Source organism: Aulonocara stuartgranti (genome assembly GCF_965226115.1).
Source record: "Aulonocara stuartgranti genome assembly, chromosome: 3".
Lineage (NCBI taxonomy): Eukaryota > Metazoa > Chordata > Actinopteri > Cichliformes > Cichlidae > Aulonocara > Aulonocara stuartgranti.
In genome coordinates, this window is record NC_138941.1 from 57,966,298 (window position 1) to 57,984,197 (window position 17,900).

Sequence of the window (17,900 nt, forward strand, 5' to 3'; positions counted from 1 at the left end):
AAAGAAAAGCTGTTTTTGTGTGCCCCAGGTGGGGCAAAGTGAGGTAATCAGTATATATTTTTGGTACTGATGACATAGGTGGGGCCCACCTGGTCAAACTATATGTGTCACACATGGGCAAATGCAAGTCAGACCCTGAAAACATGTCTATGTGGGCCCCAAATGGGTTATGTTAAATTAATATGGGCATATATTTTACATGGGCTCAAGATTGTTTAGTATATATGGGACCCACTTGGGTTTCTCACATGAAAGCCATATGGGTGGGTATCCAATGTAGGTCCTAGTTGGGTCAGTGATGGTAAATGTGTACATGGGTTTAAAATGGTAGCACATGCTGTGCATTTTGAATGTGAGGATTCTTCTTCTGTGAAGAGCCTGAGAAAGTGTTATTTGAATAAAGGAGGATTTATTCCAAACAAGCCCATCACAGATTGCACACAATCCAGGGAGTTGTGAAAGTCAAATTTTAAAAAGAATCTCAAAAGGAAGTAAGAACATAACTCTCTTTTATAACCTGCAGACGGCACCCATGAGTACCATTCTCTAACAAATCACCCTAACTTTAAAATATTTGGCACAACCTCAGTCTATCACTTCTGATATCCTTAGGCACAGTCAAATATTCTTTACTTTTCATTTTTGACCCTCTCAGTTTTTAGCCTCAGTATTTGAACTTTCAGTGCTCTGCATGGTCAGGCTCAGATAAGATAAAATAAGAACTTAATTGATTCCTCTTGGGGATATTCACTTGTCACAGCAGCAATAAAATGTGATGAAAACGGACATAAGAATAGAAAAAAAACATTATAGCATGCAATATCAAGAAAAGCAAAAAAATACACATTAAAACCTAAGATATAAGTGAATTATACAGAGAAAAATACAGATTTGCCATTTTGTGCAAATTCAGGATTTCCAGTTGTTCAATTAGGACTGTTCACATTAGCAAACATGCAGTTGACGATTTCCAGTAAATCAGACACACTATACTGCATTAGAGAAAAGACCATTAGCTACATATGTGGAAGCATAATTCACTTGAAAAACTAAAAAGACTGTAGAAGTTGAAAGTTTTGGTTGATCAGATCCAATATGTAAAAGCTCCTCAGTATAAAGCTTACTCTTCAACCTCACCCTGGACACAGTCTGTTTGACCTGCTCCCCTCAGGCAGGAGGCTCCGGTCCATTCACACCAGAACCTCTCGCCATAAGAACAGTTTCTTCCCCTCTGCTGTTGGACACATGAACAATAACCGTATGACTGTTCCCACCACTAACACATGACCCTACTGCATCACTGCATCATTCCATGTTTGGCATTGATCACCACCTGCACTCATGTATATATCTATCTACTTAGCACTTTTAATTCTTATTCTTATTTTTATTTTTAAGCGTTTATGACAGTATGTTTGTACCAAGCACCGCAGCAATTTCCTATTGTTGTAAACCTGCTCAACATTTGGCAATAAAACCCTTTCTGATTCTGATTCTTTTAAGTGAGGTGTTGCTATTGTTATCATTATGATATATTCTGTCAATTATGCTTTTATTATTATGTTGTTTTATTTTTATGTTATTTGACAATAATTACATATGATTTTTTAAAACATATTAACCATTCCTATACTTAAAAACTAAAATTTATCTTTTTAACTTGTGCATGGTTTGCCTTTTAAAATGTTTGTATCAGGCATAAAATGACTTTTTAAATAAAGTTGTTTTTTAAAGTGAGCGGTTCCTATTGCAACCAGTCTTCGCGGTCTTTTTTCTTTAAATGAGGGAGGAGCAGATTGCGCCGCCTATGAAAAAAAAAAAACTTTTTAAATAAAGTTGTTTTTTAAAGTGAACGGCAACCAGTCTTCGCAGTCTTTTTTGTTGAAATGAGGGAGGAGCAGATTGCGCCGCCTATGGACTAGTGTGGTCTGTCCTCAGTTGTGAGCAGATTTTTGACTTGCTGGTTCCTGGAGTACGTGGAGGACATCATTTAAAGGAATTTAAAACTAACACCAAGGTAAATACTGAAGGTTTGATAAGTTATCATCAATGGTTATTTTAGTTGCTTTCTATACTTGTCCTAAACGGTATAAGGGAGAGAGGCATATAACATCCTTAGCTAGCAGGTGGAACTGGGTTAATTTGCTGTCATTGTCTTTGGCGAATATAATTAAAAGTTACTCACAAAACTCCTACTGCCTATATTCTACTCAGTAAAGTACATTTTATCTTATCTTATTCTGTTTCCATCGCACCAATATCTCTATACAGTTTGTGAATTTACGTAATATAATGTACACCGCGTTTTTTCTCCCTCTGTGCATCTGCAACCAGCTATTTTTAATTAATTCAAAAAGTAATGATTTTTTTATTTTTTAGTACTGTGCTTTAGTGGATTCCCGCTCAGGTAATGCGGCCATTATGCACTACTCAGTAAACAAAATGGCAGTTAGTCGTACAGTACCACGTGACATACATGTGCAATGTGGCAAGCTCACTTTATAGGGGTGTAAAATATGAGATGTTTGTTTAAATTACTGCAGTAGATGCTTGCAGCTTAAATGGTAATGTTATCAGATATGCATTTATGGTGTGCAAAAAGAACGGGGGATGGGGGACAAACACAGCTTTTTCAGCCTAAACACTGCCTGGATCACTGTCAGGCTACGTCCACACGTACATGGGTAATTTTGAAAACGGACATTTTCTGTTTTCGTTAAAAAAATTAAAAAAAAAAAATCCCGTCCACTCGCAAAAGCCAAAACGCTGCTAGGAACATGCCAAAGCAGCAGGTGGCGATATATTCCTAACGTGTAGAAATGTCGGCCAATCAGAAGTCATGAAGCCTGGGTGGGAAAGAGTAAACAAAGATGGTGCATAGAAGCAGAACTGAGTCCTATGTGTGGAGGGACAGTAACTGTGTATATGTAAGCATTGAAACACTGCATAGAGTAAAATTAACAGTAATGGTATTTTTTCTAAGTCATTGTAGAAATTAATTTCACCGAAGCAATAACCTGGCACATGGTGTGATGTCAAAAAAGGCACAGACCTTTGATGCTGCGTTTCCTCTGTTTCCCTCATCCACACCTAAACGCAAAAACGGTTTTTGAAAATCTCCACCCTGGCATGAGTTTCAAAAAAGTCTCCGCTTTCAGTAACCGTATGCCGTTTACGTGTGGACGAAAGGTGAAAACGCACAGAAAAATCTGCGTTTTCAAAAATACCCGTGTACGTGTGGACGTAGCCTTAAATACTGTGCTGTTCCATCTAGTTATTGGTCCAAGGCAGTTATTAATTTAATAAGTAAGTGCAGATCAGATGGTGATGTAGGAAAATGCAGAACATGTTACTATAGCTGAATGCTGTGTAAAACACTAGTATTAAATCTAACTCCCATTGATGGCTTAATTAACTATTTAATAAAATTAAGTCTTTCACTAAATATCCCCCTATGCATAGTTAAGTAGTCTATGTAGCAGTCTACTGCAGGATGTCCAAAGTGCAGCCTGCAGGTCATATGTGCCCCCCTAAGTGATTTTGTGTCATTCAACTGTAAATGAAACATGTTAAAATTTTATACTGCTTGTACAGCACACAGTTGCTGAAGATAGACAATTAATATTTTTATGTTCAGATTTGTTCTGGGATATGTCACCATTTATATATATCTTCCCGTGACTTTAAAGTTTGTCAGCTAGTTAGGTACATTTTTGCACTGCCAGTGTTTGCTGTTGGAGTTGATCAGTTTACCATATAAACACTTGCAGTGCATTTCAAACTTATAATTACACTGTTCATTTTGTGCATTAGTAAGTAAATCTCCTATATTGAATTATCCTGGAAAAAATGGAAACGTTTGCAACTTTTTCTTTCTCATGTACTTTCTTTTATTTCCTTATGACATTTAGATTCTTTGGGATCTCAAACACCATCTTTGACATGTAAGTCATTTTCATATTATTTGTATTACTTATTAGCCATATTCAATAGCTTGCACGGATTATTTTGAAAAGTGATGGTTAATGGTACATCTGTGAAAGGAGTGCATTACTATTTTTTTTCTTCTGGTAATCGGTATAAATGTTTATTTAGCTGCAGGAGTCAATGACCAATTTCATAATTAGACATCTACTGAAATTTCAATGTTTTGTGCTAACATAATGCCAACAGTGCTCTCTTCACATGTCCCACAACTCTGACAGTTTTGCTCCTCCCCTCACAATTGGAGTTCTCTCTGAGCTGCTGCTGTCAGGTGCATCAAAACATTTTACATTCCCTTGTTATTCGAATCTCTATCTGAGTTTAGGACTCCAAACATTCACACCTGCTGTCAGTAACCAGAGCTCACAGGACTGTAAGTAGTGCAGCTCATTAAGGTGAGTTGAATTGAAATCTATACTTTATAGGAAGGTTTTTACTGATAAAAGTGGTAATAAACATGGTAACCAATAAAAATGCAGTGCCGCTTTAAAAAAAAAAAAGAAATTACTCCTGTAATTTCTAACAGTTTTTTTAACAGCAGGTGTGAGCATCCATAGTCGTTAAGCTTTGGTAAAGATTTAAAAATAACATAACATTAAACATTAAATAAGTTTGATGGTGTTGACAGCAGCAGCTCAGTGTTAATCAGCGGATGGTGAGGGGAGCAGGAAAGCGTTTTTCGTCGTAGTTGTTGGAGTTGTTTAAGATGCTGATATTCATAGGAACAAAAATTAACTGAGTTGTTTTCCATTCTATAGAAATTGTGTATCTACTTTTTAATAAGTCTTTATGCTGATGTTCTTAATTATCATGTATTACAGATTTTATTTTTAAGCAACAACATTTTAGCATGCAATCAGAGCATGCCTTACAGTACAGTTTTGTAAGCTGTGCACACAAACAGACTGTTAATTTACAAAATTGATCATTCAACAAATGTAAATCACTGCAGATTTTTTGTTTTAGGTGCACTGTATGGGCTCAAAATGTGGTCATAAATATTTTGTACTTGTAAATCAGGATTTGTATGTGTAAAAAGTATTTGTGTGTGGCCAAAAAAACCCTGCACGTTACAAGTACGAATTTTGACCCTATTTTTCTTCCTTTCATCTGATTGGTCAATGTCATGTCAATCACAAATGTAACAATCCAATCAGAGAACAGATGGGTTTGGCTGTCGGAGGGGAGCTTTTTTGAACTGCAGGTCCTTGAAGGGTGATACAGTTTGAAGCTGGAGGATCTCTATATAAATATCCGATAGCAGCTAGGTCCCCTAACTCTCAGCAGCTGTTGAAAGGATAAAGTTGTGGTATATCACTGGTTAGAAATACCATTATTACTTTAGGATTAGTTTAACACAAAGTCAGGGCTGACCCGGGACCATTGCTGTGAGTCACAGTGCGCAGCATAAAAGTGCTTTCACATCAGACGCAGGATGTGCTGCTAATGCTAACTGCTAACTAAAAGCAAAGGATCCAGAATTTGTAGCGCTGGCTGCTGGGCTCTGTGGGTTTTTGCAGCAGCTCTACCTGTACTAGATGCATCTGCTCCTTGTCGTTTCTATCTCTGACTTTATGTCCTCTACAAGAGTTTCTGGTTTTTTTTGCTAGTTCTTCAAATGTTCAATAAAAACATTTATGCTAATTCATAACGGAGAAAGCTTTGTAATGAAAGCTGTCATTTCCAAAACATTGCCCCCCCGCAGCGCTGTTGAAAAGGCTGTGGAAGTCCCTGTATTAAGCACGTAGACCTGTGACACAAAAATCACCAAAGTCGGATGACCACAGACTGTTTTCCTTCGTGGTGATGAAGGAAAACGCTGGGTTGGCATGTAAAAGGGCATTTATTCCCTTCAAAGACCTGCAGTTCAAAAAAGCGCCCCTCCGACAGCCAAACCCATCTGTTCTCTGATTGGATTGTTACATTTGTGACATGACATTGACCAATCAGATGAAAGGAAGAAAAATAGGGTCAAAATTCATACTTGTAACTTGCAGGGTTCTTTTTTTTGCACACAAATCTTTTTTACGCACACACAAATTCTTTTTACACATACAGATCTTTTTTTATGCACACACACACACACAAATCTTTTCTTACACACACACACACACACACACACAAATCTTTTTTACACATACAAATCCTGATTTACAAGTACAAAATATTTATGACCACATTTTGAGCCCATAGCACTGTAACAGCTAGAAGGAACTCCTCAAAATTAAAGGCAGAATAGGGAAATACATGGAAATAACCATTTTCCTTCAAGCACATCAGCAAAGTTAAATTGGTATACTTGATAACTGTTGTTATAAGTATCACATGAATATGAATCCCCACAATTATAGATTTTAATTGGGAAGCAACATGCAGATGTACAGAAGGACTATAAACAGCAATTTCTATCACATACAACTCTTTGAGAAAATACCAGCAGTGAGAATTTATCACTTGCTGATTTATACATTTTACAGTGTAGATTGATGGAAAATCTCCACTCTGGCTGAAGTGTTTTTTACAAACAATGTTTCCAAATACAGTGGCTTGCAAAAGTATTCGGCCCCCTTGAACTTTTCCACATTTTGTCACATTACAGCCACAAACATGAATCGATTTTATTGGAATCCCACGTGAAAGAAGAATAGTGGGGATGGTGTGTTCAGAGTGATGTGCAGTGTTAGTTTTCCACCACACATAGCGTTTTGCATTTTGGCCAAAAAGTTCCATTTTTGGTCTCATCTGTCCAGAGTGTCTTCTTCCACATGTTTGCTGTGTCCCCCACATGGCTTGTGGCAAACTGCAAACGGGAGTTCTTATGGTTTTCTGTTAACAATGGCTTTCTTCTTGCCACTCTTCCATAAAGGCCAACTTTGTGCAGTGCACGACTAATAGTTGTCCTATGGACAGATTCCCCCACCTGAGCTGTAGATCTCTGCAGCTCGTCCAGAGTCACCATGGGCCTCTTGGCTGCATTTCTCTCTTTCTCTGCAGCGCCCTCCTTGTTCGGCCTGTGAGTTTAGGTGGACGGCCTTGTCTTGGTAGGTTTACAGTTGTGCCATACTCCTTCCATTTCTGAATGATCACTTGAACAGTGCTTCGTGGGATGTTCAAGGCTTGGGAAATCTTTTTGTAGCCCAAACCTGCTCTAAATTTCTCAATAACTTCATCCCTGACCTGTCTGCTGTGTTCTTTGGACTTCATGGTGTTGTTGCTCCCAATATTCTCTTAGACAACCTCTGAGGCTGTGACAGAGCAGCTGTATTTGTACTGACATTAGATTACACACAGGTGCACTCTATTTAGTCATTAGCACTCATCAGGCAATGTCCATGGGCAACTGACTGCACTCAGACCAAAGGGGCTGAATAATTACGCACACCCCACTTTGCAGTTATCTATTTGTAAAAAATGTTTGGAATCATGTATGACTTTCATTCCACTTTCACGTGTACACCACTTTGTGTTGGTCTTTCACATGGAATTCCAATAAAAATGATTCCTGCTTGTAGAGCAGGGCGATATGGCCAAAAATATTTATCACGATATATATTTGAAAATTTGCGATAACGATATAACCGACGATATAATTGATGCGAGACAAAATACAACTCCACAACATTACTAGTGCAAAAAGACAACCTTCCATTTATTTTCACTTAAACAAGAAGCTGGTTTTTATGTACATTAAAGCTTTATAGAAATGTAACAGTGCAAATGCAAATTCCTTGCTGAAAGTTTAACCAAAAGGCATTTCCAGTAGAAATGGGCTGACATATCCTGAGCATAACCATGTATAATATCCACTGAAGTTAAAAAGAGGTGCTTTGCAACATTAAACTGCAGTGTGCAGTACGCATTTTTCGGACCATAAGGTGCACAGGATTATAAGGCACATTAAGCGAAACAAAGCAGTCAGATAAATCAAACTTTATTAAACTCATTCTTCTTGCTTCCTCCACTTCTGTAACATTGATTCATTAATGTTGAATTCTCTGTACGTTTGATTTTTTTTCAGAAATCTCTCAGTCAGAACATGCTATATCATGCTTAGGTAACTAGCGAAACTAGCGAGCTAACTTCCGCTAGCTTCCTGCTAACTTCTAACTCCGTTAAATGTAATAACTTTTGTTTTCATGGATGCCTGGAAGTTAAACTTTATAGTTACACCTGGTAAAGCAGCAATGCTGATCGTTTTATTAAAGATGAAAGAATTTAGACAGTTTTTAACTCTAAGTGATGCTGCAGTGTTGTTTGACCTGAAGTTTATGGAGTTTAGGACCCAGATTACTCCCAGATTTAAGAGCATCTTAGTCCGACAAATACGACAATAACGATGGCCGCTTGCATGTTCAGCAAAAAAATGTGCTTTGTTGTGTATCTGACGGACAAACACCAAACCAGTTCCACATCACTGAAGTTGCACCATTTTTACAAACCAATTCTGGTTCATCTGTTTCACTCAACGACCGGCCATGTGCGTATGAAAACAAAGGCACTGCGCATGCGCGTTTTACTCCCATTCTATCGCGATATTTCATTTTCCTATCGTTGCCTAACATTATACCGGTATTATCGTGAATGGTATAATATGGCCCAGCCCTACCTGCTTGTGTCTGCAATGTGACAAAATGTGGAAAAGTTCAAGGGGGGTGAATACTTTTGCAAGCTACTGTATTCCTCTTCAGAATATCTTCTGCAATTTTATGGATTGCCGTATGTGTGAAAATGGCTCACACTTCTATTCTGCACACAATCTTCTGTGTATTTTAGTGAAATGGATTACCTTCTTGCCAAATCACGGACGAGGAGAAGGAGAATTAAAGTTAGAGTTCAGCAGCATTTACAGAGCCTTGCTTTAGATGCTGTGGAACTTGCAGAGAAGGCCGTGGACCAGGCTTTGCAATACACTGAAGATGTGGCGAACAAACATTCGATTGTGGATGAAGCAGTGGAAAATATTGAAGATATAGAAAATAAAGATGAGACTATCAACAAGGCAGAGGACAATGTAGAGGAATATTCGAGTAACAGCTTGGATGAAGATTTACCTCTGGATTTTAATAGTAATGACTTTTACATGGATAGTGAAGCGGATGAAGAACAAAACTGTGACTTTCCTGATGTGGAGTCAAACTCTGATGCTAAGAGGAAACTTGCTGAATGGGCAGCAAACCGAAATGTGTCTCATTCTGTGTTGTCAGAGCTCTTAACCATACTTTTGGAGCTTGGTCTCGATTTGCCAAAGGATCCCAGAACTTTGCTCAGTACATTAAAAGACTGTGAAGTGAAACAAATTGGCAGGGGAAGTTACTACCATTTTGGTCTTGAAAGTGCAGTATTGTCAGAACTGAAAATGATAAATCAACATGAACTGAAAACTGATACATTAACCATTCGTGTGAATGTTGATGGTTTGCCTCTCTTTAAGAGCTCTAATATGCAACTGTGGCCTATTTTAGGTAAGATAGTTGAACTGCCACAAGCAAATGTTTTCATGATGGGTATATATGCTGGTCCCTGCAAACCTGAGTCGGTGAACGACTACATGCATGATTTTATAGAAGATGTAAAAAAGGTCACAAAAACTGGTATTGTTTTCAATGGAAAACACTTCAATGTACCCCTTCCAGATGCTTTTATCTGTGACACCCCAGCTAGAGCTTATTTAAAATGCATCAAAGGTCATGGTGGCTACAGTTCTTGTGAGCGCTGTACACAGTATGGTGTTTATGTTGATGGGAAAGTTATTTTTCCAGATATGGATTCAAGTCTCAGATCAGATTCTCAGTTTGAAGAAATGTTAGATGAAGATCACCACAACTCCAAATCACCTCTTCAAGAGCTAGGCATTGGCATGGTTTCAGCCTTTCCCTTAGACTATATGCATTTAATTTGCTTGGGTATTGTACGTAAATTACTTGCCCTGTGGATTAAGGGACCATTGCAGTGTCGGGTTCCTACTTCTACTCTGTCTGCCATTTCAGATCACTTAAAACAGTGTAGGCAAAGTCTGCCACGCACGTTTTCCAGAAAGCCACGGTCCCTAATGGAGTACAGACAATGGAAAGCTACAGAATTAAGACAATTTTTGTTGTATACTGGACCAGTTGTGCTTTTCCAGAAACTGTGCAATCCACAGTACAAGAACTTCCTGGTTTTGTCATCTGCTATGAGGATACTTTTGTCTCCTTTGTGTAAAGAGTACTGCTATTATGCAAAAAAATTATTGAGATGCTTTGTTGCCAACTTTGCTAAGATTTATGGGACTAAATTCTTAGTTAACAATACACACAGTCTTTTGCACCTAGCAGATGATGCTACAAAGTATGGCCCTCTGGATTTGGTTTCATGTTTTCCATTTGAGAATTATTTGGGACAGTTAAAAAAGATGGTGAGAAGACCACAGGATCCTGTACAGCAAATTGTCAGACGAGTTTGTGAAAAGCAATTGTATCCTCACAGGTCTTGCAAAATGCCAGAGGGTGTACTCACACAGCCACATACATCTGGACCTATGATGACTGAATTTTTTGTCCATCATTCTTTTCAGTACAAGATGTACAGACATGGAAATCAAATAATCTCCACCTCCAGTGGAACAAATTGTTTTGATCTTGAAGGCAAAGTTGCAGTTGTGCGGAACATTGTGCTGTTCATCGGAGAAATACATGTTTTGTTTGAACTGTTTGAGACTGGAACAGCGTTTTTTAACTACCCTATTGATTCAACATCTCTGGGTGTACATTTGTTGTCAAAACTGTCAGGTCATCTTGCTAGTGCTCCTGTAACTAAATTTACAAAACCAATTATTTTGTTACCTTTTCGTAATGCATTTGTAGCTTTGCCTCAGCTACACAGCATGTAACTTAATGGCGTTTACAGGATGTCTTCATTCAGTGTGGTCGAGTTTGTGGATGAAGTTGACTCTGATGGCTGCAAGAAGGTAGACATCATTCCATCAGAGTGGTTCCATGACGCAGAGAGAAAATTATGCTGGTGGCCTCCTGCCTCATTGGTGAATGTGACAAAGGCTGTAAAGGAAGGAACACCACCAACCAGCAACTGGATACTCTGCAATGTCCGTGTCATGGGAAATGCAGGTAAGTTTGACTTTATTTGTACACTACATCTGTATTTCCTTTTCTTTAAAAGTTTATACATGAACTTTTTTTTTTTTTTACTTGGAGGCTTTTGAAATTGTAAGGCCCTGTATTACTGTATTATTGTATGTTTCTGTTCTGTGTCCTGTGTACTGTTTGTTTCTATATGTGTCTTTCTGGCTGCTGTTACAACCAAATTTCCCCTTGTGGGACAATTAAAGGATTATTCTATTCTATTCTACTGGAAACCATTTTTTCATTGTCATTGTTTTTGCAGATTTATTTCTTCTTTACATTGTATCTTACATGTTGTATTCTGTACAATTTATGTTATAGCAACTTATGCAAATGCCAGGGCAAAGTTGCATCAAGCAGAGTATTCATCAGACTTGACGGACAATGAGAATGGCATAAGAAAAAGAAAGTAAGTGGTACTAGCATACAAACAAGATGAAGTTTATTTCCTGCAGTGTCATAAATGTTCTGTGCTTAACCTTTCTAGGCCAAGTGTTAAACTGATCAATCAACTGAGCAGCCACACTGAATCAAGTGAGCCTTCTGATTCAGATGAAGAACTTCCACCCACGCCTCCAGAACAACTCCTTCAGCGACCCTCTGGAAAAAACAATAGTGTAGTCGCCAGCCCCGCTGCCCGGAGTGCCACCAGCCCCACTGCCCGGAGTGCCGCCAGCCCCGCTGCCCGGAGTGCCGCCAGCCCCACTGCCCGGAGTGCCGCCAGCCCCACTGCCCGGAGTGCCGCCAGCCCCACTGCCCGGAGTGCCGCCAGCCCCACTTGTGAAGCCATGTTCTCGAAAGTACTTGCCATTTTAGAGGAAGTGAAGGAGACTCAACTGGTTCATAGCAAGATGTTAAATGCCTTGCTGAAGCAGAAAAACGGTTCAGTTACGGAGGTCCCTGAAGGGGTTGTTTTACCTCTTAAAACCCAAGACGATGTTGAGGCTCTTAATGGAAAACTGGAGGACTCCAGTCTCATGTCTGCTGTAGTAAGTTTTTTTTTTTTCCTCCCCATTCTGCTTGCCACTGTTCTTTATACAGTAGCCAGAAAAATTCTTTGATATATTTTCTGAAAGACATTCTCCTTCATGATTTTTTTTGGTATACAGCATAATTGGTTTCATTTAACACAGCAAGTCTTACTGGTCCTGAGGCAGCAAAGCAGGCCAGAGACCATCACATCTGCTACCATGTCTTTCTGTTGCTATGATTTTTTTTTTTTTCTGAGATGTTACTTTTATACCACATTAGGGCTGCCACGATTAGTCGACTAGTCACGATTACGTCGACTATCAAAATCGTCGACGACTGATTTAATAGTCGACACGTCGTTTGAAGCTTTGTAAGATCACAAAAGACGCAGGAATAAGTAGTAGGATTTAAGAGTGTAATAACGGACTGAAACAGATGATGGCAGCACTGCATGTACAAGGATGTCAGCTGCCGTTAAACCCCGAAGAAGAAGTAGCTCTGTCCCAGAATTCATAGCGCAGCCCAGCTCAGTTTACAACAATGGCGGCAGCTACTTAGTTTTAATATTACTCTTATTATTCTTTCTGGGTCACAAAATAAACGTTTAGCATATTTTCAGGCGAGAATGTAGCTGTATAAACCTCAAATATCTGCTCAGTTTATCAAGACACCACATATTTTCAAAAGCGCTCCGACGTTTTCGGAGACGTCTGTTACCCACTAGCTCGATAGCTAGGCTCACTAGAGCCGTGAGAACACCGGACTCCCGGCAAATCGTTTTCAAACCTACCGCCGTCTTTCGCTACTCAGGTTAAACATGATATATGAGTCACTTAGATAACTTAAAACTGTTATTGTTTGGCTTTTTTTGTATTTTATTTGTTCCTGAGTAAATCGGTTTGGCTGAGATTAAAGTTATAGTTTTTACACAGCTGAATAAACGTCAAGCAGACAGCTGATTATCAGAAGTGTGAGATGCTGGAGAATTTACTCCGGTGTCCTGTTATATTTTAGATAGCAAGGAGTTTATTAAACTTCACCGAAACAATCTGCAAATTTCATTCAAATTTAATAAACTATCATCTTGTCTTTCTTTATTTTTAGTTAGCACAGACCTTAAACACTTAAAGCTGTAAGCTAATGATAGTTATATAAGAGCAGATGCTGCTGGTGCAATAAGCTGTACGTTTTATGTCCAATGGATGATGATCTGATTAGTCGACTAATCGCAAAAATAATCGGTGACTAGTCGACTATCAAAATAATCGTTTGTGGCAGCCCTATACCATATGTTTACCTTCCAGAAAGTTACATTTTTTTTATTCTAATGAAGCATTTGATTCTGATTTTGATAACGGATAGATTTCTTATATTTGTTCTGCTATGATAGTTTATGCAAATTCTGGCCAGTTCCTATTTATTTTAACCTTTTAGCCCCCAACCCGTCGCCGATGACAGGTTTTTCCAACCTGTCTCTTCCAACCAGAGCTCTACCAGGGGCCCAACACAGCTGGACTTATTTAGAAGAAAAGAGATGCCCAAAAACAAACCACAGGGCCAAAGGTCACAAAATTGTTTTTGTTCTGTTTGTTAATTCAAATTGCCTATTCAAAATCTTTTATTCATGTACATTATGAGTCCCTTTTTCAGTTAAAACAACAGTAAAATTTCAAGTTTGTTTTTTGCCCTTTTCTGTTATTAATCCCCGATTACACTCTTATAGTATACAGTAGAGAAAAAAACCTAGCAGATGTGGAAACTAGAAGTAATCCTGAAAAAATGGAAAAAAGCACACACACTCACAGCTGATTTTATGACACTTTTACAGCTAAAACAACAAAATATTCACAGGTGTCCTGCTTAACATTATGGATAAATGATAAAGGGTAAGGAATAGGGGTGGGTTTTGATTATAGATTTATCAAATAAAACCTATTTTAGTTTGGAGAAAGTAAATGAGAGCAGGCACACGCATTCTGCACAAAGATGTAAACACAAAGCGCGGACCCGCCGACAGATCAGAATCAGTGAGATGTGGCCTTTCTCAGCCGACGGCACTTTGTGTTTTTTGTGCTAGATTCTGAAGCTGCAGGTTTTATCTTTTTTCAAACAATATTGACTGAACCAGCAGCAAAAGAAGATCCAAACTACACTGAAAATTTCGCTTCACGTAAACATCGTCATGAATTCCCTCTTACTTTTGCTGTTTTGGTTTTCCACCATGGTGGTTTTCCATGACGGTACTGGAATATTTCTAACATTTTGAGTTATTTTCCAGTATTAGAAAATCAGCACTGCTCAGTGTTAGCCATTGTTAATCTTCAAAACTGACTAGGTTACTTTTAAACATATAACACTGTCAAAAGTGTTAATTTAACACTCAACAGTGTTGTATTTAACACTCTGAGGTGTGGACCCATATAGACACTCTCCAGTGTTAATTTAAAACTGGAGATTTTGCTGTGTAGTATTTTTTTATCTCCACACAATTAACATTAAGTAATATGTAAAGCGTCCATTTATCCTCCATTCCTGGTCCATTATCTTAAGCTTAGGCTGCTCCCCCTGTGACCCAATCCGGTACTAAGTAGAGAGGCCCAGACTTCGCTCTCTCCAGTCTCTTGGCCCTGCTCCTCCAGCGGAATCCCAAGGCATTTCCAGGCCAGCAGAGAAACATAGTCCCTTTAGCATGTCCTGGGTGTTCCTCTGGGTCTCTTCCTGGTTGGATGTGCCCAAAACGCCTCCCCCAGGGAGGCATCCTACCCATCCTACCCAGATGCCAGTATCTAATCCAGGGGTGTTAAACTCAAAATTCAAAACTGGAACAAAGTCGCGGGCTAACGTTAATATTTATTGAAATATATTTATTCCTCCAGATATAGGAATGAATCTTTTCTTATGGACTCAAACACATTTTTCTGAAAAACTGAATATGGAACAAGCAAAGCTTAATACTAAACAATATATATATATATATATATTAGCTGTATAATACCAGTAGGCCAGCTCTAATAGTAATTTGGTATGGCTTCGCGGGCCAAATATAAGTAGGCTGGGGGCCAAATTTGTCCCGCAGGCCAGAGTTTGACACCTATGATCTAATCTGTCCTTTTTGTATGTTCCCCTCAGGTTGCCATGGTAGCAGATATAGGGGGAACAAGTGTAGATGATGCTACAAGGAGAATGATGAAATTCCTCATATCACCCGAGCTTGCCGTGGAGTACAACTTGCTTGGCCGACATGGGAAGAAAAAGTTCCGAGATTTGCGCCTCTTTAATGTTGTGTATGGTAAGTTAATTTCACTTGAGACACTTTTTTTAATAAAGTGTTTGAAAGTGTAAGTGAGATTGGTTATTGTGCCATCTTATATATTTGAGGCAAGAAAGTGAAATAAACATTGTTGTTTGTAAATCATTACCAAAGGAAGTAAGCTATGGTTACCTTTACTTTGGCTTACCCATTTTTCTTCTTCATTTGCAGAGGCACTGAAGAAGAATTCTTTGACTGCAAAAGTCAACCTGCAAGAAGCAGAGAAAGCTCTCTCCAAATGGTTCACTGGAGCTAGAGACAGAGGAGGACTGAGGGCTGCTAGGGGACAAAATAGACTAACGGCTCTGTAAAAAAACATAACAGACACCTCTGCTGATTCAAGACAAGGTTCTGAGTTTCCCTTCTTATTTTTTCCCATGTTGCTACAGTTTCAACTCTAAGCAATTTGAATGTAGTTTGATATTTCTAGTTTTTTAAGTTCACACTCCTTGGAATACAGTTACTTAAACCCACAGTTGTGTGACAAAATAAATGTGAACAAAATGTGTTTTGTGTCCCCTCTTGATGTTTCTATTTGCAGTCAGCTTTAATATATTTAGTGTCTTTGTGTCACAGAAGCCGTATTGGCCGTCTGTTAATTTGATTTTGTGGCTGTTTTTCTACATGGGACCCGCCCAGTGCCATAAATTAGCCAATTCAAACAAGAAGTAAGATGCAACTACAGAACCCACTGATAATACCATTCCAACTTTTTAGCTCATGTTTTCCTCATCTTGTACACACTAAGAACTTGAAAAATGGGGCCCAGGTGGGTTTCTGAGTACTTTGCCCAGTTGGGGTCCATTTAGTTCCCAGATTTTACCAATATAACACCAAGATGGGCATTTAACATGGGGCCATTATGGAACCCGCGGACAATCCCACTTAAAACCCACTTTTTAGCCTATGTGGAACCCACATGGTACCCACAAAAAACTTGAAAGATGGGGCCTGGGTGGGTTTTTGTGTACTTTCCCAGTTGGGTGCCATTTAGTTCCTAGATTTTGCCAATATAACACTAAGATGGGCTTATAAAATGGGGCCATTATGGAACCCGCGGACAATCCCACTTAAAACCCACTTTTTAGCCTATGTGGTGCCCACATGGTACCCACAAAAAACTTGAAAGATGGGGCCTGGGTGGGTTTCTGTGTATGTTGCCCAGTTGGGGCCCATTTAGTTCCTAGATTTTACCAATGTAAAACCAAGATGGGCTTATAAAATGGGGCCATTATGGAACCCGCGGACAATCCCACTTAAAACCCACTTTTTAGCCTATGTGGTGCCCACGTGGTACCCACAAAAAACTTGAAAGATGGGGCCTGGGTGGGTTTCTGTGTATGTTGCCCATTTGGGGCCCATTTAGTTCCTAGATTTTACCAATATAAAACCAAGATGGGCTTATAAAATGGGGCCATTATGGAACCCGCGGACAATCCCACTTAAAACCCACTTTTTAGCCTATGTGGTGCCCACGTGGTACCCACAAAAAACTTGAAAGATGGGGCCTGGGTGGGTTTCTGTGTATGTTGCCCAGTTGGGGCCCATTTAGTTCCTAGATTTTACCAATATAAAACCAAGATGGGCTTATAAAATGGGGCCATTATGGAACCCGCGGACAATCCCACTTAAAACCCACTTTTTAGCCTATGTGGTGCCCACGTGGTACCCACAAAAAACTTGAAAGATGGGGCCTGGGTGGGTTTCTGTGTATGTTGCCCAGTTGGGGCCCATTTAGTTCCTAGATTTTCCCAATATAACACCAAGATGGGCTTATAAAATGGGGCCATTATGGAACCCGCGGACAATCCCACTTAAAACCCACTTTTTAGCCTATGTGGTGCCCACATGGTACCCAAAAAAAATTAAAAGATGGGGCCCGGGTGGGTTTCTGTGTATGTTGCCCAGTTGGGGCCCATTTAGTTCCTAGATTTTACCAATATAACACCTATATGGGCATTTAACATGGGGCCATTACGGAACCCGCGGACAATCCTATATGGGGCCCATTTTTCAGCCCATTTCCAAACCATATGGGCCCCACATATAAATGTTGGCTGGGAACTGGCGACACGCTCTTTTACAAGAGATGATATAACAATGCAATCACAGCAAGGGGGCCCAGGCTTGGCGGACCTGGGCCCCCTTGCCTTGGTGGATTCCAGAGGACGCAAGTGCCTACTGGGGTCAGTGGGGGGGAGCTGGACCCAGGGAGGGGCTACTTGCCCTTCTCTTCCTTTCCTCCCCATCACCGACTGCCTTCTTTTTCCCGCTCCACCACAGTCACCCACATATGCAGAGCCCTGGGGTGCAGGTGTGTCACCAGGGTGCAGGCAATGTCCATTTGTGTCTGTCTTTACGTTGGGTGAATATTTGTATATGTGTGCATGAGGGTGGGAATGCACGCACACCGCAGACCACGGCCTATCTATGTGAGGATCTAAACGCATTCTACGCTAGATTCGACACAGCGAACACCACGAGACCGGACAGTGTGCGCACCGCGGATGACGTCA

At 39.7% G+C, this 17,900-nt stretch overlaps 1 protein-coding gene across 1 annotated transcript; it reads left to right on the plus strand.

The window, feature by feature from the left end:
• The first annotated feature begins 1,870 nt into the window (after window positions 1–1,870).
• Window positions 1,871–15,910, plus strand: LOC309698603 (uncharacterized protein). Its single transcript, XM_082521153.1, has 7 exons — window positions 1,871–2,017; window positions 3,912–3,944; window positions 10,870–11,087; window positions 11,424–11,511; window positions 11,590–12,091; window positions 15,204–15,363; window positions 15,556–15,910. Coding segments are annotated over exons 2-7 (1,110 nt in total). The 5' UTR covers window positions 1,871–2,017; window positions 3,912–3,942; the 3' UTR covers window positions 15,696–15,910.
• The last annotated feature ends 1,990 nt before the right edge of the window (window positions 15,911–17,900 follow it).